The 21,503-nt window shown below is 42.8% G+C and overlaps 1 protein-coding gene across 1 annotated transcript in view; it reads left to right on the top strand.

Moving 5' to 3' along the window:
* The window catches only part of grin3bb (glutamate receptor, ionotropic, N-methyl-D-aspartate 3Bb), a 71,767-nt gene extending 50,885 nt beyond the window's left edge, over positions 1-20,882 (top strand). Inside the window, exons 2-9 of the mRNA XM_079575569.1 lie at positions 3,980-4,614; positions 6,736-7,825; positions 9,535-9,680; positions 15,564-15,679; positions 17,248-17,399; positions 18,836-19,000; positions 19,078-19,145; positions 19,355-20,882. Coding sequence (XP_079431695.1) covers positions 3,980-4,614; positions 6,736-7,825; positions 9,535-9,680; positions 15,564-15,679; positions 17,248-17,399; positions 18,836-19,000; positions 19,078-19,145; positions 19,355-20,204 — 3,222 coding nt within the window. The 3' untranslated portion in view covers positions 20,205-20,882. The remainder of the gene's footprint in view (positions 1-3,979; positions 4,615-6,735; positions 7,826-9,534; positions 9,681-15,563; positions 15,680-17,247; positions 17,400-18,835; positions 19,001-19,077; positions 19,146-19,354) is intronic.
* Positions 20,883-21,503: the final 621 nt, after the last annotated feature.

The following is a 21,503-nucleotide window of genomic DNA, read 5'->3' as shown; positions in this document are numbered from 1 at the left end:
AAAAACCTTAAATTTGAGCCAATTCAACGGAATCCAGAAGGCCAATAAAATAAAACATGTCTGAAAATTGGCTCATCTCGCCCCTGGGCCTTAGTTTGGACACCCCTTGCTTAGACCATTGTCACTAAGTAATGGTCCACTGAGGCCAAGGAGTGAATCTAAATAATAAACTGTGTATAGTGGCTTTCCAAAACACTTTTGACTCCACTAATGCTCCTGTGTTTTTGTCCCGAGTTCCTCTCCGCTTCCATCCCGCCCTTCACATCTGTGGTACGTGCTGCTGCACTCTTTGTTGCTTGTGCAGTCTGGGTGGATCGGTCCCATGTCCCCATGGGACAGTGTCTGGGTATGAGCCACAATGTGTTTGAGTGCACAAAGGAGGAGCAGCTCTGAGCGTTGCTGATAAACAGAGAGCAGAGAGAAGAGCGGCATTCAGAGCAGAACCTCTGGGCCTGAGGAGTCGCCCCGGACCATTGGGTTTAGTCCTGCTTTTGGACTTAGTCCTGGATCCATTTTCGTGGTTCTGTCCCAGGTGTGCCAGCGGCGCGCCGTGTTGGTCCCAGGTCAGGTCTGTACGTGTTGTAACGAAAGCTCATTACAGGGGGGACAAACCTGTGTAAATATTTCAAAGCAGCCACAGGCACAGCTGCTGACGCATAATATTATAGAACATTTGGAGCCCTGTTACACAGCGCTTTACTGAGATCAGCGGAAAGAGTGTGATGATGTCACACTCTGCGGTTCATTGCTTCATGATAAATCTACTTCTAAACTGTTTTTGAAATGTAAATGGACATTCAAAGTGTGTTTTTGCAAAACATTATTTTCTAGCTAAAAGTATGCTTGTGCTGTGTCATCCAGGAGTGCTACACTGTTTTGAATTGAAGACATCTCATCTTTCATTTAAGAAGCCTCCTCAGTTCAGCTGTTTACTGGTATATATGCGTTGTCATGTAGAACATTATGACATAGTGTTTCTATCCTAAGATAAAGATCCAAATTGAATTCAAAATACTGCAACAACAGAAAAATAACCATAACCCTAAATCATAGAAATACATTGCAACGTTATTCTTTGTGGTCCTCAAAAACCAAAGCTGTCCATTTACTACTCAGTCTATTTCCCTATTCCACATTATGTAACAAGCGTGAGAACCTTTGTGAGCCTGGAAGAGCTCGGAGTAGAGCCATTGCTCCGGTATATTCACTGCAGTACTTTACTTTTACTGTTTCACCGTTGAATCATTACATAATCTTATTCAATCTGTCTTTCCACAAAGACATACTGTATGTTACAGTACAGGCCTGGAGACAGTTGGAGAGAGTCAAAAGCAGCTAATTAGATTGTTTTGTGCTTGTTTTTGACACATTTCCCTTTAGCTCAGAGTCTTGTCGGCCTTAACTTTCTCTTCATATTTCCTGGTAAGCCAACACAAACCTGTGATTCAACTGTTTTTATTTATTTTCTGCACATCCCTCTCCTGTCTTTTCATGTTCTTGTCCTGATGTTTTATTCACACTTTATCGGGAGTGTTCTTTCATTTGGGGCCATCCTTTGATCTGGCTTCAGCTTGGGAAAGTTTTCTGACAACACCGAGCAAACTTAGCCAGTTATATCAGCATCATGCAACTGGAATCTTCTAGGTCTAAAATAGAAATATGACGTCTGACAAAACGGGTTAGAAACAGTGAGCTGTGCAACTAGGGAGACATTTAACTATTGGGAAAGCTGGAGGCAGAGCTAGTACAGTATATGTCATGAATTTGGGGTAACGTACTTTTGACATAACAGGCCTCTCAGTTGGGCAACAACAGCTTAGTTGGCAAGTTGCTATCGGGCTTTGCACATGTACTGTCTCTGAAAGAAAAAAATCTTTTGCACTTGTGTTTATTATTTTAACTGGCTGGGGTCATATTCTACAATTTGATTTTGACAAATTCTCAGATGGAGGACGAGGGCAATAACCCTTAATGTATAACACTTTATAATAACAACACCTTATTTATTTTTAATAAATGATGCAATAACTTAATTCATCATGAACAATTCATTTGTAAAGTGTGACTAACACAGTAGTTATTAAGTGTTAGTCTCTTACAGTAAAGAATGAATTGTTCATGATGAATTAAGTGTTATTGCATCATGTAGGCTAAATAAGGTGTAGGCTAGTTATTATAAAGTGTTTCCAATGACTTCACCTGAGGAGATGTCTGTGTAGGTTTTAGTTTTGAAGCTAACCGTTTTTGATGCTTAAGCAGTACTAAGTAGCTCGTGCCCCTAGAGGCCATAAGCGCCACTGCAGGTGTCGTAGCATGTAATTTTTTACTCATTAATTGTCCTTGAGAGTAAATACTACGCTGACAGAAAAGACAAAGGGAGAGAGGGATATTGTACATCCAGTTACACAATGGAGATCATTTTTTTCACTCAAACTTGGCTGTAAATACTGCTTAAGTGGCGCTAGCCCAGAGTTAGCTTTGCCTGTTAGCCTGTTAGCTTCTTCGTGATTCCATTAGTGTGTATTGGGGCCTCCGAACTGGTGCAAGGAAGCTGCAAGCATGGTTTTCTGGCCAGAGACACCAGGGGGAGATGAAAGACCCCCCCAATCACCCCATCAATACTACTGCTTTGACAAATGGTCATATAGTGCAACAATCTGAACTAATCAATCGGAATTCCTCAAATTGTAGCTCCTGGGTCCTCCTGATCCTTGCTCCTATTCCTCAGTCACTTGATAGGATCAACCGTTAGGTCCCTATGCAGTCCGGAACTAGAGCTTCAGCTGCGTTTGGACAATCCAGAAACAACAGGGGAAGTTACGTAATGGCGGACGCTGACGCACATCCAGTTTTGGCTTCGACTACGGCTTACCTATTGTCATTTTCTGATGCAGTCAGTACCATTCCACCGTAGACTATACCAGAAATGTGCTAACATCTACGATAATGTTGAACGAATATGGCGACTGCGGAGGTTTTGTCATGAGTGTTCAAAACTCTAATTCACGTTCATTTGTGGTGACAGCTTTCGTTTCATAAGGAGAGTCAGGTCAAAATATCTGATTGTTCTCTCCTGAAAACAAATACCTGTGAGTACGAGTGCTTCATAAGTGTCGTGCACCAATCCACAAAAAACAAGCTGTATGACACTGTGCATGTTGATTTCAGCCTCCTATCATTTTATTCGTGAATGACAGCGGCAGATTAAACCGCTTTTCCAATCACCGCGGGATATGACCCCATGGCACTGAGGATTACCGTATGTGTGCGAAACCAAAGCAGCATTTATTTTTAACTACACTAAATCTGCTTTACTCAGTGATTTTCTACATTTCCCAGCATGCCGCAGGACAAGCAGACCCCGCGGGTGTCAACAGTTGTTTTTTTAGTGTAACTAATGTGAAGTCAGCAAGTTTGCACACAACCCCGGGTCTGTAGTTTCCGCTTCTTCTCCTGAGAAACAGCGGAAAGAAAAAGGCCAAGGTATAGATTATAAGAAACAAGAAGAGAATATGGATATAATTTGTATGATTTTTGGAAGAGGGATTAAATTTGGGTTGGAGGAGGTATGGCTGAAAGCAGGAGGTGGACAAGGAAAGTGAAGGAGAGCCAGAGGAGGGCGGACAGAGCGGGGCGAGGTGTAATTTGTTTCCACCTTGTTCGGTTCACTCTGTTATTGCGGTGTCACTGATGGTTATTGTGAGGGTTCCATCTACGGGGGGGGGGGGGGGGGGGGGGGCGCTATCTCATTTACGCAAAATAGAAGGCTGCGGTTTGTGCGCCACCGAGGCCAACTGGAGGCAGCCATTTTAATGTGACCTTCAGACTCCACATAATGAACCAAACGGACTGAAAGGGACTGGGATCTGCTTTGTATCTTTGAAGCAGAATGATTTCAAAGGTGTTACAAAGAGGTCACCATGTTACAGATGTTCCAGAAGTCCTATTATTTAACCTTTGTCCTTTGTGTTGTCCACAGAACCGGTTCCACCTGCAGATGGTGAAGGGAGTCCCAGAGTCAGGTCTATCTAACCTGTTGCTCACGGTGCTTAAGCGCTCAGGATGGAGGGAGGGGACAGTGGTGCTGTGCCGTGGATGGGAAGAGGCGCGGGGCCTCCTGGAGCTGCTCAATGATCAGACTGATGTGTCATGGGGCGGCAGTAACAGCTGGCACCTGCGGGCTCTGCTGAACCTGACCCAATCAGCGCATGATGACACACAGATCCACGACTTCCTGTCCCGCCACTTCAAACACAACACGCCCGCGCCCGCCTCAGTGCTGCTGTTTGGGGCAGACCCTCAGTGTGCGGCGGCAGTGCTTCACAGTGCACAGGACCTGGGTCTGACCCTTCCCATGGTGCACTGGGTCCTAGGGCAGCCTCTCAGTCCTGATGCCCTGCATGCTATAGGGCTGCCCCTGGGCCTGCTGGCCTATGGAGAAGTGGAGCAGAAACCTCTGGACTTCTACATCCGGGATGCCCTTCAGCTTGTGTCCCGGGCCATCACCAAGGCAACCATGATACGGCCAGACCTGGCTCTGATCCAGACCATGGTGAACTGCGATGACAAGCCAAGCAAACAGGAGGAGATGTCCTCAGGACAGTACCTGTCCAGGTGAGACACTCGTACACTGACTGTCAAGAGTTCAAGTTTTTTGTTTATCTCGCATTTTTTACCCTTTTCTCTGTGATGATATAAAATTGTGTTAGCTCAGCGGGCATGTTAAGTTGGAGAGGAGCATGTTTGTGTAGGCTCTCAGTCATCCAGGGATTTTTCATGATCTTCTTATTTTACATTGAAAATCTCCACGACAAAACATAGGATCAAGAAATGCATGATAAATATCCAGCTCACACACAGATGTGTTCATATCCTTCAACACAGAGACAGAACTCAGCTTTTCTCTCCCTGAATATAATCAAGTCTGAATGTTACTTATACATGAGCTGACTTATTAAAGAGCTCAAAAATGACCCGTTTGGTGGCTCTGACCTCCAGCTGCAGCCTCTCTCTCATCATCTGCACATCCCACAGACATGGGAGAATAATGAGACTGTCCCAGCTTTCTGACACTGAGATGGTCTATGGAAAAGATTATTGAGGACATTTTTTCAGTTATAGTCCCAATTACTCACTTATACGACAAGATCCACCATAATGTGTAGAGGGAGAGACCAAGTTCTGCCCTGTGGTCTTTTAAATGAGCTAAACAGCCATTTAATATGGTGCCCCAAAAAGAGGGTCACTCACAAGCGTTTAACTGTGAGCTTAAAACAGGATGAAAGGTTTAGATGGTGCATTCACTTGTCTGATGGAAGAAAAGATCAAACATTTTCACCCAAAATGAAATTATATTCTGACGGTGAGAGCAGATGAAGCCGTCAGAGGGTGGCTTATTTCCTGCAGAAGAAGAAAGAAGAAAAATGAGTCACGAATCGTGAACAGAAACCAAAATTAATGTTCTGATGCTACAAGAATCTTCTGTCCAAAACCTGCCATTATATATATATATATATATATATATATCGATAGATATAGATATAGATATATATTGGTAAGTAAGTAATTATGATAATTTATATGTTAACCTTAAAATGCGTAAAAAGAAAACAGTCATGTGTGTCCAAATTTTACAAAACAAAGGCCAAAGGAGTGCAGGATAAAAATTCCTCCAAGCACAAGTTTTGAAAATGTTGCGATACTTGAGAAAGTATCGATACGGAGTATTGCAGCAAAAAGTTTTGCGATCCAAATCCGATCCGATATTTTGTCCCAGCCCTAATATATATGTATATACACACAGTATACATAAATGTAAAGCTGTATGCCACAGCCACGTTGTTTGAAGTAAACCGAAGCAATAGCAGCTCATTTTCCTTATATGTCTAATTCTGAACTAAGAAGTTTGATCTAATCAGCATGATTCTGAAGAGAGGATGAGAGCTCACTCGCAGAGATCACATCAGCAGCTTCAAGAGGCAAGAGCAAAGAAATCTTCCTTTTCTTTCAATATGCTTTTGAAGTTTTTAATGAGACAAAACTGCATCTGAGCTACATCTGAACTTTGTTCAGCTTTGTAATAAACCAAAATGCTGGTCATTGATGAAAACATCAGTTTACTGACACTCAGTGACCCTCAAGTGAAGAATGGCGTCAGAGCCAGGGGAGAAGGAGGACGAAGATGAGACGGAACAGGAGGCGGTGCGGCGGGAGCAGAGGGAGCTGCACAAGAGGTAGAGGAAAGAGGAGGTGGAGGAGCTGACCAGTGCAGGCAGGACACCACGCTCTGAAACAAGGACAAACCCAGGAGGCGCTGCACCGTTTCAGAGGAGCACTGAAGACAGCCAGCCAGGTTTCCTCCGGGTGCTGCAGTTTCTCCTGCCTCCAAAAACATGTGGCGGCGTGGCTCCGTCATAGCGGCTCAGGACTAACGTGAACACAATTTCGTTGTACAGTTGTTCAATGAGTTATGACAAATAAAGTACTTGCTTACTTACTTTTATATACTTAACTTACTTGTTCTCCCCATGCCTGCTCCAGCTTTCAAAAGGTGCCCCAGAGGAAACTTGTACAGTAAATAAAGAAAATCAGTGGGACTTTTCTTTTAAAAGTGAACAAATAAAAGATCATTAGGTCATCAGCAGAATAAAGGTGGGTGCCAAGGGAACAATTGTATGGCTTAAAAATTGTCAATGTCAAACAAAACTGCTCCAACCAGTTTCCTTTTTTCTTCAGCTTCCTGCCCAACACGTCCTTCATGGGCCTGACTGGACCAGTGGAAGTGGACCAAAACCGCTCTGTGGTGCTCACCTCTCAACGTTTCCACATCTGGAGCCTGCGGCGGGACGCCCTGGGTCAGCCCACCTGGGTGACCGTGGGCAGCTGGGAGGGGGGGCATCTGCAGGTGGAGGACCAAGGGGTGTGGCAGGGACCCAAGACCCGTTACAGGGGCGATGGAACAGGGAGGACCAGGGGCCGCTGGAGACCAGGCATGCCTGTTGCCGGGAGCAGGGTGAGAGTGGTGACATTAGTAGAGCACCCATTTGTGTTCACGCGGGACGTGGACGAGGACAGCAGCTGTCCAGCTGGTCAGTTCTGCCTGGATGCTGGGAGCAATAACACAGAGACTCTGGAGAGGTATTTTCGTGAGGTTGGTCGTGGGAATGGTAGTGTCCTGCCCAAGGATGCAGCCAAGTGTTGTTATGGATACTGTGTTGACCTGCTGGAGAAGCTTTCAGAGGATCTAGGCTTTGAGTTTGACTTGTACATTGTTGGCGATGGGAAGTATGGGGCGTGGAAGGGTGGCCGCTGGACAGGCCTGGTGGGGGATCTTCTGAATGGATTGGCAGACATGGCTGTCACCTCCTTCAGTATCAACTCTGCTCGCAGTCAGGTCATTGACTTCACCTCCCCTTTCTTCTCCACCAGTCTGGGCATCCTGGTTCGCAGTAAGGATACAGCCGCACCCATAGGTGCCTTTATGTGGCCTCTGCACTGGTCCATGTGGGTGGGCATCTTTGTGGCCCTCCACATCACTGCACTGTTCCTCACACTTTACGAGTGGAAGAGTCCATTTGGAATGACACCACACGGACGTAACCGAATGAGAGTGTTTTCTTACTCCTCTGCACTCAACCTGTGCTACGCCATCTTGTTTGGCCGGACCGTCTCTTCAAAGACTCCTAAATGTTGGACCGGTCGATTCCTGATGAACCTATGGGCCATCTTCTGCCTACTGGTGCTGTCCAGCTACACTGCCAACCTGGCTGCTGTCATGGTCGGAGAGAAGACCTTTGAGGAGGTGACAGGAATCCATGATGCTAAGGTGAGGAGACACACAGGTACTTTGTCATCATGTGTGATTATGGCCTGTTCATTCTGTTGAGGTCATTTGGAGTCCAAACAAACAACCATTCAAGCATACATTTGCATTGATTTGTTTTTCAAATTTCTTTAGAAACTTTAGAAAAAAAGTAAGTAGTTACTGGACAAAGTAATTATTGAGTTACGCACTAATCTGTGGGAAAAAATACTTATTTGACACGTTGGAGTAAACATAAGCCTGTTTCAGCCACATAATCAAAGCTCAGAAGGTTTAGTTTCAGTTTATGAGATCAGCCACTGACACAGCACAGCAAACAGGGAAACAATAAATACAAGAACACACTGCCGTCAAACACCTGATCAGACATCTACTATAAGTGGCAGACAATGGCCAAACAATGCATTTACTAAACTCACAATATCAGAACAGATCCAGGCTAATGTCGCCGCCGTATGTCACTGTTATAAACAACAATATATGAAGCGCAAAGTAAACAAACATCTCTGCTCTTACCAGCATTGCTGTGAACGTCTATAAACTCACGGCAGCTCCCACACTTCACTTCTGTCGTCGATAGCTTTAAATCCCATCCAAACGAGCCATTAAATAATTCCGTAAAATTGAAAATGTTCCAGTTTTAGAGAAGACAAGGCTGCGTTTGGTGCTCAAGCCAATGAACCTGAATCTCCAGAACCTCCTCTAATTGGTCTCTTGTCCAGTTAATCCCTCTGTCAGCCAATCAGCATCACTGTTACTCCGTCATGTTCTTTCTCACTTGCTGAAACACTGAACTGGTATTTTATTATTCTGCGTCCCTCAGATCCAGCTCTCGTGTCCTTCCAAATGCTTAGACAGTAACGGGGCTGCTGTTCTGACGGAGGAAATAGGAATTAATTCAATTACTATGTTACTGGAAAATCTACCGCAGTTACTAACGCCATTATTCCCAACACTGCCTGATAATAAATAAATAATAATTCTACGTGTAACTGCCAGCTGCAACAAGCGCTTTTGTAAACATTCAACAACTCTGCTATTGTTTTGGTCGGTACGTAATTGCCACCTATTAAAACTGCATAAGTTCCCAGATGCGCTGTTAGACATAGATCATTTAGTGACAAATGGAACCGATCCTCCATCAACAGTGCCTGTGCGACACCAAGAATAGTCCCTCTGATGAAGCTGAGTTTTTTTTTTTTAAATACTAACTCAATGTTTTCTAATGATTATTGATCGTTATCTGCACATTCATTACTCTCTGTTAATGGAGAAGTCCCAGGTTGCTGATAAAAGCCTGACTTTTCCCCAGCGCCCCACGGTGACTCCAGTCTGAGCCGCTGAACTCCTGACTCGTTTTTCATTAACTTTCTGCTTCTTGTCATAAAATAATTGAAGATTAAATTTGCTCCGTGGATCACCTGCTTCGTCCTAATTACGCTTTTTAATTCCGCTGCTGATTGGACCATCAAGCACGTCCGCGGATGTTTATGCAGCGCGACGGCATATTTTAATTGGTCGTCAGTCTGTGTTGTGATTGCGCTGGGAAATTTTCAACAAGGAAAGGGCTCGCGTGCTAAAGGCTGAGATGAAAAATTCGCACTTTTCGTCCTGTTGATTGTTTTTTTTCTTCTTCTTCTTCTTCTTCTTCTTCTTCTTCTTCTTCTTCTTCTTCTTCTTCTTCTTCTTCTTCTTCTTCTTCTTCTTCTTAGCTGCACCATCCATCCCGAGGCTTCCGGTTTGGCACGGTGCGTGAGAGCAGTGCCGAGGATTACATGAAGAAGAGTTTCCCAGAGATGCACGAGTACATGAGGCGCTTCAATGAGCCCACCACGCCTGAAGGGGTCGCCACTCTGAAGTAAGAAACAGGCCACATGCCATTTTTATTCAATAGGTCATCAGTTTTATAGTGAAGTGGCAGTTTTAGAAAGAAAAATAAAATAAAATGTGTTTATACTCTAGATAAAACCTAGTGTTAAGTGACTTGGAAGAGGGAAGGGTGGGGTCAAACTACTGACTCTTTTAATGGTTGCATGGTGACAGTTGTGTTCATAGATATCATATCATAAAGGCTAGATGTCTTAAGGCGGAGTCACTTCCGGCATTAGCAGCGGCCATCTTGCCACAGGGAAGCTTTCTGGTGAGCCCTGTGGTATCTGAAGAAAGGCACGAAAAGAAATCCTCTTATTTCGCTAAAATCTTGACGGATTTTCAAACGGCTTCTTACAAATGTTATCAATGTGGCCAAAATGCTGCATGCTGGAACATGTTGAAATAATAATAAAGATTTTCTTTCTTTTATTCATATGTATGCATTATAACAAAGCAAACCGTTTGAAAATCTGTAGAAAATTGAGCAAGTTATGGTTATTTAAAAAGTACATGGACCATAAAACACAATGTTACGAGTGAGTGAGCTCCCTGTGGCAAGATGGCCGCCGTGTGCGGACGTCGACCTCCATTGGCCAGCAGCCTTTATTATTTGATATCTATGGTTGTGTCCTCCTGTTGTGTCACTTCCTGTGCCAATTTCCAGTAATTTTCCATTACCGAAAGGGAGTAAAATAAGGGGAAACTAGTTAAAATAGTTTGCAAGATCATGCACACAATTTCACTCTTAAATTTGTTTTGACAACTTATAAAATTCTGGCTGCAAACCATTTTAAGTTTAAGTTGATTTAACTCTTTTTCTCCTTTAAGTTGTAAATCAGTATTATATGAAATCAGCAATACCGCAGACATCAAACAGTGAAACAAAAACACAAATGTAATGTCCAAATGAACAGTCAACACGAGATGGTTATTGAGATGAACCTGCAGCCAGTTTTGCTTTTTTAAGTTAGCTAAAATTTTTTTTTTTTTTTACAGTGGATTGGTTAAATCTAGCCTGGCCTTAGCCATCCGAAACTCCGGTCATTATCATTTTCCTACATGTTGCGTCTGGGTCTGATCTCAGAGGCCGTGTTACATCGGTTGAATTTCAACCTACTATTCAGCGAGCGGTGGAGGCGGGTGTTGTAGGCGACGTCAAGCATTTGCGCCGCAATTGCTGGTTGTAGTTTTGGCAATGGCGGCGGATACAAAAGTAAAAGAAGCTCTTCAATCTGTTCTGGCTTGGCTCCCAAATATCCAGAAATTAAAATTGAAGCCTTGGCTGTCCCCAAGAGTTATGATCGCTTGCTTTGCGCATTACATACGTCACGACCAAACGCTAGCGATGGGGTAAAATCAGATCCAATCGTTTCCATCCATCCATCCATCCATTTTCGTTTCAAACTTTAAAAGGAGTTCACCCCTCCCACCTGAAAACGGAGCGCAATTGTGAAGATCCAGACCCTCTGTACGAAATGAGTATGAGGGTATGACAGTAAACTAAACAAAAGACAATGAAAATAAGCCATTTCAGAATGTACAAAGCAGAGGGTCAGAAATACAAGCTTAATAACTCTCCTGATGTGCACAAGTCTTTTTTGTTTTGTTTTTTAAGTTAAGACACACTACTGTTACTGTTAGGACATATGTCATCTGTATTTTGACATCTTTCAATACATTTGTGAAGCGATGATGTCATCACTCTGCTTACAGGTCCAACAGAACTTTAGCCCTATCCACTATAATGGGATTTTGCTGATTTTAACGTGCTATAGAGTGGACTACTAGGCTCTTTTTAAACATCTGATCACCCAGAAACATCACATTTCCTCTGGATTTCCTCTAATGATGCTTTTAATTATCAAAATATTTTTCCCATACACAATGAAGGCTTATATCAACACTCGCCTGAAACTGAGAACATCTTCTCCAGTTCGGCTTTACCCAAATCTAAAAGCTTCTCGACTGGAGCTCACAGCCTACAGGCGAGTGGCCTAAAAAAGTTTTCTCGCGCTGTTGTCGCTTTTTTGTAAACATTTTGTTGCTTTTCATCACTTTGTTGTCGCCTGTTTAGTTGCTCTTTTGATGCTTTTTCTGCTGCATTTTTTGTCCTCATTTACGTTTCATTTTTGTCGCTATTTAGATTGTAGAAGCTTTTAGATTATGGTTAAGTTGAACTGGAGAAAATGTGCTTGGGTCAGGCGGGGTTCAAGAGGTAAAACATATTTGTTGAAAGAAATGGTGGTAACGCTTTATATTAAGGTGTGCTCATTAAAGGGGTTACATGCAAGTTGGCCATTTTATACTCACTACTGCCACCTGAGGTCATACGTGTAACTGCACCTTCTATATTTAGCTCGTGCATGACGGCACTTCGGACCCGAATTAACCTCTTTTTGAGTGCAGGATTTTAGAGGCATCCATCCATCCATCCATCCATCCATTTTCTTCCGCTTTATCCGGGGCCGGGTCGCGGGGGCAGCAGTCTCAGCAGAGATGCCCAAAATTCCCGATCCACACACACCTCCTCCAGCTGTTCTGGGGGGACCCCGAGGCGACACCAGGCCAGCTCGGAGACATAGTCCCACCACCGTGTCCTGGGTCTTCCACGAGGCCTTGTCCCACTAGGACATGCCTGGAACACCTCCTGCGGGAGGCAACCAGGAGGCATCCGGAACAGGTGCCCTAGCCACCTCAGCTGGCTCCTTTCGACGTGAAGGAGCAGCGACTCTACTCCGAGCTCCTCCCGGGTAACTGAGCTCCTCACCCGATCTCGAAGGGTGCGCCCAGCCACCCTGGGGAAGAAACTCATTTCGGCCGCTTGTATTCGCGATCTTGTCCTTTCGAGGCAGTTGTGATAAATATGTCTGGGCTCATTCTACACCTTAGGACATTGTTGAAACATGTAGGGGGAGGAAAATACTCTGTATAGTCCCTTTAAGTATTAATAAGGTATTAATAAGCATTAATGATATGCTTATTAGACTTTTATCTGTTAACATACTAATAGGCCATTAATATTATGCTTTAATTCATTCATAGCCAAACCCTTTACTTAACCCTGACCTTAACCCTTAGCCTAACCCTAAAATGATTACTAATGCTTATTAACACTTATTGAGCACACCTTCATCTAAAACCTTCATCTAAAGCGATAACGAAATGGTAAGGTATATTATTCTAATTAAGTGTAAAACAGCTTTTATCTGTTGTTAATTTCAGCAGGAGGGTCACATAAAGAAGCATTTTTTTGCTGAGTTGTCTATGGAACTCTGAAGTGTTTGGACCTGGAATAGCTTATTTTTGTGTTTTGATGTCACGCTTAACAAACGTGTGCTGCAACCTGTCCGGTCCAGGCTGACCGCTGTGCCGAATCAGAATAGCTTAGTCTAAAGGTGAGAATACTAACCGCGCAGCCACCATTTGGAGTGTTTTTAGTAATAGTGCTGTGAAGGAAAAAAAAAAAAAGAGGAAATAGTTTAGCTTTGTGTGCTGCTCTTGCTGCCCTATTTAGCTGTTTGTCATCTCAGTTGGTGTGTACGTCTTGTGTGTGTGTGTGTGTGCGCTTTATTGTCTGGGATGTTTGAAGCGACAGAGAAAGCCTGAGCCGAGATAAAGCGGTTGGCCACGCTGCACATTTTGTGGCACTTTGTTTTGCAACACTCAATCTTTCCAGAATAAAAAAAAAGAAAAAAAAATGCTCATCATCATTACAGTTGCTGACAGATAATTAACAAGAAATTAGAGTTTTCCTGGACCGTCTAGTTGTTCGATAGATCAGCAAAAGATAGGCATTAACATTGGCATCTACTGATTTAATTTTGCCAAGACTTGTCCAGTTTGAATAGGTTGTTTACAGATAGATAAGCAGCTTGATTAGAAGCACATTTTTTCCCTGTAAATTACAACACAACACCATAATGAGACAATCAGTCATAATTATTTGTGCATGGCCACTATGCAAAAAGTGTGTGCGTCTTGCGGAATTAGAGGCAACAGATGTGTCAAAATAGCAAAAAGAAATTGTACTTGAACTGTATTTTTTCTTCTTTTTTTTGCATTCAAAAATGTCCAAGTTTCTGCCTAAGCCTCTCGTTGTGTCCCGCGTCTTTTGAACATGTTGAGAACCACTTAGTCTTTGGACGATTGACCTCAGTGACCCGCCAATCCTCTGTGCTCCACCGGGAGAAATAGAGGTCAGCTTTCTCCAGTAGATTTATTTTCCCCGTTTGTTCGGATTTCACGAGACGTTTCTCAGATGATCTGAGGCCCGGACTTTCTGCTCAATTTCACCCCATCATCCTCATCATCACACAAAGTCGGGAGCGTCTTTGGAGCCGTCGTCAAACACAGAGGGGCCGTGGTCTTTAATTGGGTTTCCATAGTGACAAACCCTGAAGAATCGCTGAAGTCACAGTCAGCTGGCTCATATTCTGGTCTAAAACATGCAAATTAAGGAAAAAAAAAAAACTCCACTTATAGTCCTGACCAAACCTATGAGGATCTGGATACAGGTCTGCAGGTGTGGGACGACTCCTGACAGTTTATCACATTGTACTTCTAGCAGCAGCTTTTTGTACTATTCGCAATATTTCTTAAGACTTAACTATTAAGCCTATTTTATTTGACATTTAGGAATCCCATTGAGATTAATTATTTCCTTTAGAGAGCCCTAGCCCCAGATGGGACCCTACTTCACGCGTGAATTGTGTTGGGGTAACCTGAATAAGCCTATGCAACTGAAGAACATGCAAACTTCACACATAAAAAAAAAACTGTTTAGCCTTCTTCAGTCTTGCCCCGCCCCCACTCTTTAAGTACATTAAACCTAAACCGGATGGGGAGATCCCACACAGAAGCACAAACATTTGGACAAACTTTACTGTACATCAGAGGAAGTCAGTTTTGGAACAGCCTGTCGACAGATATAAGAGAATTCCCGACTTATAGCTCTTTTAAAAAAAACAACTTCAACACCATCTTAAAGTAAATCAGTCCTGCACTCACTTTAACTCAAATGTAATTTGTGTAGTTTTTATGTTGTGTTTTGTATTCCTGTATCCATTGTATTACATGTTAGCAGTTTTACTAATACATTTTCAATTTGTGTACAACTGTATATGATTGTTCATTAATGTGCGTTGTCCCGATCAAATAAATAAACAAGCTTCACAATGAAAGGCCCCTTCCACCCAGTCCAAAAATCAAACCTGGTATCTTCTTACTAAAAGACAAGAGAGCTAACTGCTGTGCCACTGTACCATGACTGGAGTAATGTAATGGATGTTTTTCGGAGCATCTCGATGTTCACCAGTGCACACCACAGGTACCTTTGGTGCGGGAAAATGTTATAGTTTATAGAAAACATAGGCAATATTGTACACAGGAAAGTGTCATATCGATTGTCAAAACGTGTTTGTGTTCTCTGGAACATCACTATTATTATTACATGTGTAATATGGATCACGGGGCTTTCATTGAAGGGCCGCATAGTGAGGTGTCTATGGTGTGGAGGGCCATAGATTGGTGGTTCCTATGGTAGCATCTTCAACTGAGTGTGTTTAGCAGAGGTGCCCCACACCTTAATTAAGGCTTGGAACCTTAAAACCATCTCTTTCCCACAACTAAATGTTAGTGTTTGAGGTACATACATGTGTAGAATTATGGAACTTGTAGTAAAAAGTACCATCTCTCGTAACATGGGCCGATTCAACAAGAATCCTGAGGGCTACCAAAGATAGATCTGAGGGACGCATTTGGCCCCCGGGCCGGACTTTGGGCACCACCCTCAAAAAGGACTGGCCCTGACAGAGTGTCTGGCGTGCCCTCTAGTGGCAGTCTGTAGTAAGTGCATGTCTCTGTGTTGAAGGACAGATCCTCCACAGCTCGATGCATTCATCATGGACAAAGCCCTGCTGGACTACGAAGTGTCCATCGATGCTGACTGCAAACTGGCCACCGTGGGAAAGCCGTTTGCCATCGAAGGTAAGGCTGCATGTGTGTAAGTCATACTGTCGTGGTGTCCTTGGGCAAGACACTTCATCCACATGACCTAAAACATTATGTGGCACTTTCAGAGCTGAACAACAAGAGAGATGGTCATGACCCAGTCTGGCTTTTTTTTAACATGAACATGGATCAAATGTATTAAAACAGATGCATTATTCTTTCTTTCAGTATGCGCAAAGACACTAAAATTATTATCATTTCGTGGTTGAGCCTTCTTTCTTTAATAGTGTTGTTTATCAATATTTACATTAAGACTAAAGATCAGTCTCTCAGATAATGAGTCATCGGGCTGTTATCAATCGCACCATGGAAGTGCATCCCATGAGTTCTTAAGTCTCCATGGATATCTCACATTTTACCTGTGACTCTCTGGTGCAACAAGTGCGTGTTTACTCTTGACTACATGACGTTCACTTCCTCTTGCCAATTTTTGACTGACAAAAAGTTTCATAATGTTTCATCATGGCACACATCAGAGCTGAGCCAAGTCCCCTCAGACAGTTTTGTGCTGCAAGTTTGGATCACTTTCACCTGCTCGCACAAAGTAGGCCTTAATCACTCCTTGGCACACACGTGACAGGAATATCAATTATTCCCATGGCACTTTGTTGGAAAAGAATGTCTCATTTATGTCAAAAAAATCTAGGGCAATAATTGGTGATCATTCCCCCCCCCCCCAACCTGCATAGATTGTAAGTGCTTAATAATCTTTTCATTTATGTGCACAGTTTCATTCCTGGGATTGTCGTTTTATCAGATTTGTATGACTCTTCCCATGTAATTAAAGTCTAGACTTTGATATCAAACATTCACGATGTGATTTCTAATTTCATTAGGCGACCCCAAGTCTGTCTGATGCTAATGATGTTTTCTTCACCTTTTGGTAGTTGCCATCAGTTGTCTGAGTGTTATATATTCTCATTATAAACCTGTACATTTTATAACTGAAGCCAAACAACGTAAGATTAAAATGGATGCAGTCTTTGTCTCTGTATTAGGCGCTGCGGGATTCTGGAAGTAAACCTAATCAAGTATTGTGATCGTGATGAGGTTTGCAGTTTATGTTTTAGAAGAGAAGATTCAGTTCGTACAGAAGCATAAACACTTGTGGGAAAACTTCAAGCTGAGTTGCTGAACTAACACAAGAATCCCATTCATTTCTGTACATATTTGGATGGGTCTAAACAACAGGATTACAGTTAGTAGGTTTTAAACATGAAAAATTCTAATTAGCAGCGGACATCTTGCCAAATAGTTGCTGTCTTTGAGATGTGCTCACTGAGAACGTTCAAATTTACACTGTAAATTATTCCAAAACGATGAATGAGACAAAGGGCATTCATGAGTTTTGTCCAAATTAAAGACTTTCCTAGTGAGTCTATCCTCAGGTAATTGAACAAGACGGTTCCAAAGTCTTAACATTTCGACCCACTGTTTCACCACACAGGGTTCCCAGCCCATGTCTCCCATCTCTTCAAATTGTCCTTTCAATTCACTTCCGATTAATTGCGCAGCCTCATTCTCTGATCCTTTGTTGGTTGCAGGTTATGGTGTAGGCCTCCCTCAGAACTCCCCGCTCACTTCCAACCTGTCCGAGTTCATCAGCAGATACAAGTCGGACGGCTACATGGACCTGCTGCACGACAAGTGGTACAAGATGGTTCCGTGTGGAAATAGGGGCTTTGCCGTCACTGAGGTTCGTCATCCAAGTGAATTACTGGACTTTAGTGTAGTCTTTGTTCGCACGCTGCCCCTTTTCACATCGACAGTTTTCAATGATGAATGACAGCACAAGATCTTCATTGTGTGTCCCCGTAGAGGCACACTGCAGTAGAGATACATAAATATACAGTATTACTCTGATGCTACAGATGATGATTTTTTTGTGAGTGTTTTTATTTGTGAATGGGCCCTTGTATCGTCTGCCTGAGGGGAGCAGTTTGTGAATGTAGAGGATGGTAAGGATCAGCAGTGATCAGGGTGGCTTTCACTGCCCACTGGTAGAGTTTTTTTGTTTTGTGTTTAACTGTAAGAAAGTTGTGCCAGGATGTAGTAAGAATTTGATTAGTGACCTGTAGACAACAGTTAAAATGTCTTTGCCCACATTGAACTTCCTGAGTTTGCTGAGCAGGTGAAGTAGGCATCACTGTGCACAGGTATTTCAAGCACCTGTTCCACCAGCTAGCTGTAGATGTCCTCATTCATTTATCCAACTCTTTAGAAGGAAGAAGCTAATTGTATGTTATTTAGTTGATCAATGAAAGTGGTTTTATTAAGTGATAAATCTATTTGTCTCTTGTTATTGATTATTTCAATAAAATCGTGTTGTCATATTGTACCAATAAAAACAAATGACTGCTGGCTCATACAGCAGTTCTGTTCTTGATCAAGAACTTTCCCCCACTCAGTGTGGGACTCAAATGGATTCTTCAAACTTACAAGGGTAGAAACAGAGTTTTTATCATTCGAAAAAGCCTTTTAGTCCAGGAGTAATAATATTAATATGTAGTAGTATATTTATTATATTCTTAGATACATAATATAAAGGGATATCATGTCTCTCTGAGTCTGACCCAGGGTCAGGTGCCAGGTGAGGTAACTTACCAAGATATCATCATAATGACCTTCACAGTGACACATCCAATCGGAGCATTTTTACGTAGAAAAATACTGAGAGGTGAGAACACAGTGCTCTCATGGAATAGGCAGTAACTGCCCTGATGAAGGCGCTAAGCAAAACGCAGTGTCGTGGTCCTTGTCAATAAAGGACTTTTAGTCCACTCTTTGCACACAATGTGCCTTGGATCTCTTGTTTTCCTGCCATCCACAGTCATGGGGTTTATGGGTTTAGCAAACTTTTTTCTGTTTCTGAATATTTTTACATTTGAAGTCAGCAAAATACTTTAATTCAAAAATGTAAAGCAATAGTTTATTACCCTGGACCTAATTAATGTGTTGAACACTGAGTATTACAAAGAAGCTTACCGAGTTTTATACGTTTGATATAAGAATTGAGATTGGGCATGCATAAAATGACACAAAACTCATGCTGATAAAAAAAACAAAAAAACAACTCTATTCCCCTCATCCCCCATTCACCTTGGGCTATTAGTACCTATTTTGTCATTGCAGACTCTTCAGATGGGCATCAGCCACTTCTCGGGTCTCTTCGTGCTGCTGTGTGTCGGGGTGGCTGGGGCCTTGCTAACTCTGGCTGGTGAGCACGGATTCTTCCGATTAGTCCTACCGCACATCCGCAGGCGACAGAACCTTAAGTACTGGCTACATACCTCCCAGGTTTGACACATATGGTTCATGTAGTTGCCTTCTGTGACCAAACAAGCTGTTAACTTTCCTGTGTATTGGTTTAACAGAAAATTCACCGAGCTTTGAACATGACTTATGAAGATGTGAAGAAACAGCGCGCAGAACGAGAGAAAACGTGTGTTGTGAAAAGTTTCATATGTCTAAATGCTGATTTGTTGTGGCTATATTTAGTGGTAGAAATACAATAAAAAACTGGGTGATAATTGAGTGAAATAAGTTAATAAATGATTATACTCTTAAATTTGCTCACTATGGCACAATGGCTTTGTCCACGAAAACACAATGTTACATCTTTTTCTTTGTTTTTATGTGGTGTCTGTCCAGTTGTAACCTAGAGAAGTCACAGCCCCCACCAGGACCAGCCCCACCCACCGCTGGAGCTGCAGCCAAGTGGAACAACGAGACTCCCAAAGAAGAGGCCACAGCTGCGCCCATAGATGCTCGAGACTTTAAACGTGTCCACTTCCACCTGGAGACTCTTAACACCCGTCGCCTGCTGGCTCGTCTGGCTGCCTCTGATGCTAAAGCAGCAGTGGGTAAAGGTGACGGGCCCCCACGCCCAGAGCCAACTGACAAACAGAAACCTGGCTTCGGCAGGGTGTGTGAGAATGGGGGACCCGCACCCTCTTTGGCCAGCTTGATCCTGTCTTTACCTAAAACATCAGCCACCACTTCCTCAACCTCCTCCGCTTCTATTCGTACTAACGTGTCAACTCCTCGGACAGGTGCCCCTCCATCTAATACAACAGCTCCGCCCACTTCTACAGCAACCACACCCCCAGTTGTTGTGGATCCCCCCCGCCCTGGCGAACTAGAGGAGTTGCAAGGGCAAATTGATGAAATGCGCGAACGCCTAAAGACAGCACTGGCCCGACGGGCTGAAATCCAGACCACACTGGCCAAACCTACTCCCACAGCAACACCCAAAGACCTCCCAGTTACTTCCGCAGCACCTACGAATACAACTACAAGTACAATCACCACTACTACTACCACCACACCAGTTACCACAACATGTGGTCCTGCCCCCACGGTGTCCACCGTGTCCACCGTCACCACGGTAACACCTCTTCCAGCAAACACTAAATGTGTTACCACAATGACAGACCTTCCTCACAAAGTCCTGTCCAAAGTGCGCCCCTTCCCCAGCAGACTGTCCAATGAGAGGAGGTGATGCTCTCTGGGGTAATCACATGACTTTTTGCACAAGGTGTTACAAACAGCCATGCTGGCACTACATTTTAACAGGAAACTTTTAACTTGTGTCTTGTTTTTGTTCATTGTGGACTAAATCTTATTGATGATGGTTTTCTAGTTCATGTTGATATCTTCAGTAGAATCTGATGGTGGACAGACTGCAGGAAGTACTGCACTGGCAGACGGACTCAGCACTTTTGGTCAAAACTGAGGTGGATATGAACATTATCAAAAGGATGACAGCAGACGGAAGCTTTTATGGACACGTGTTGTTTGAGAATACAAAAATGTATTGTTGTTTGTTTATTGTCTCTCTGAAGCACTCAGGTTTTAATAAGTGTAGTTTCCAATAAAATCTATGATCCTCCGTATCCCATTATATTTAAGTCACACAAATTCAGAGAAACACTGCGAAGCTCTTATTATGCTATATTTTAATATAAAAATAAATCCTCCATTTTCAAACTTGACTCTTTTTACCAAAAGCTAAATTTAGCAGCTTTTTTTCTGGTTACATAATGTACAAGTAGGCTACCTTGCTCTAATTTGGGGGGCAGGGTTCAGTATTGGCAGTAGTAGCGAAGAAAAAGCTAGCACCTTAGAAGACAAGAGGTAAGTATATTGAATTGTAATTTCAGGGGGGAAAATCCATAAGAATGTTACTTACATAACAATATATTTTACGGAAGGTCAAGAAAATGGAAAACAAAAAATATACAATTATGATAAATCAAACATTTTGCACATTTTGGTTTGTAGAACATGTTACCGATTTTTGCACAGAAAATACGATAAAATATCTTTACATATACACCAAAGTTTCTAGGCCAGTGGTTCCCAATGTGGGTTTAAGGCCTCGGAAGGGGTCAGAAATCCTGCAGCAAAATTAAAAACATTTTCTAAAATGTACTGTCAGCATTATCAGTGATTATTTTATGTTATTTATATGCAGTTTAAGCTGTAAACATCACAAATTATTCAGAAGAGTGAAGCATTATTACTGGGGGTGGGTTGTGGGATAGAGAATGGCTGGTCGAGGGCATAGGCTATTTTCTTCATCCATTCATATAGCCTACTGTGCTGTATTGACAGCTATGAGATAATACGGCTGCCCTGAACACATCTGCGACTGCACGAGACCACAACATCTATGAGAACTCTGCATTTATAGTCACACTTATGATGCCTATTTGCTTCCCCCTAGTGGAAAGCGACTGTACTACATGGTGTGCTGTGAAATGGTAGTGAGAGTATACTGTGCGACAAAAAATTCCTA

The sequence above is a fragment of the Gobius niger genome (assembly GCF_951799975.1).
Source record: "Gobius niger genome assembly, chromosome: 17".
In the NCBI taxonomy this organism is placed as follows: domain Eukaryota; kingdom Metazoa; phylum Chordata; class Actinopteri; order Gobiiformes; family Gobiidae; genus Gobius; species Gobius niger.
The sequence above is the reverse complement of the archived record's forward strand: the minus strand, read 5'-3'. Positions and strand labels throughout refer to the sequence as shown.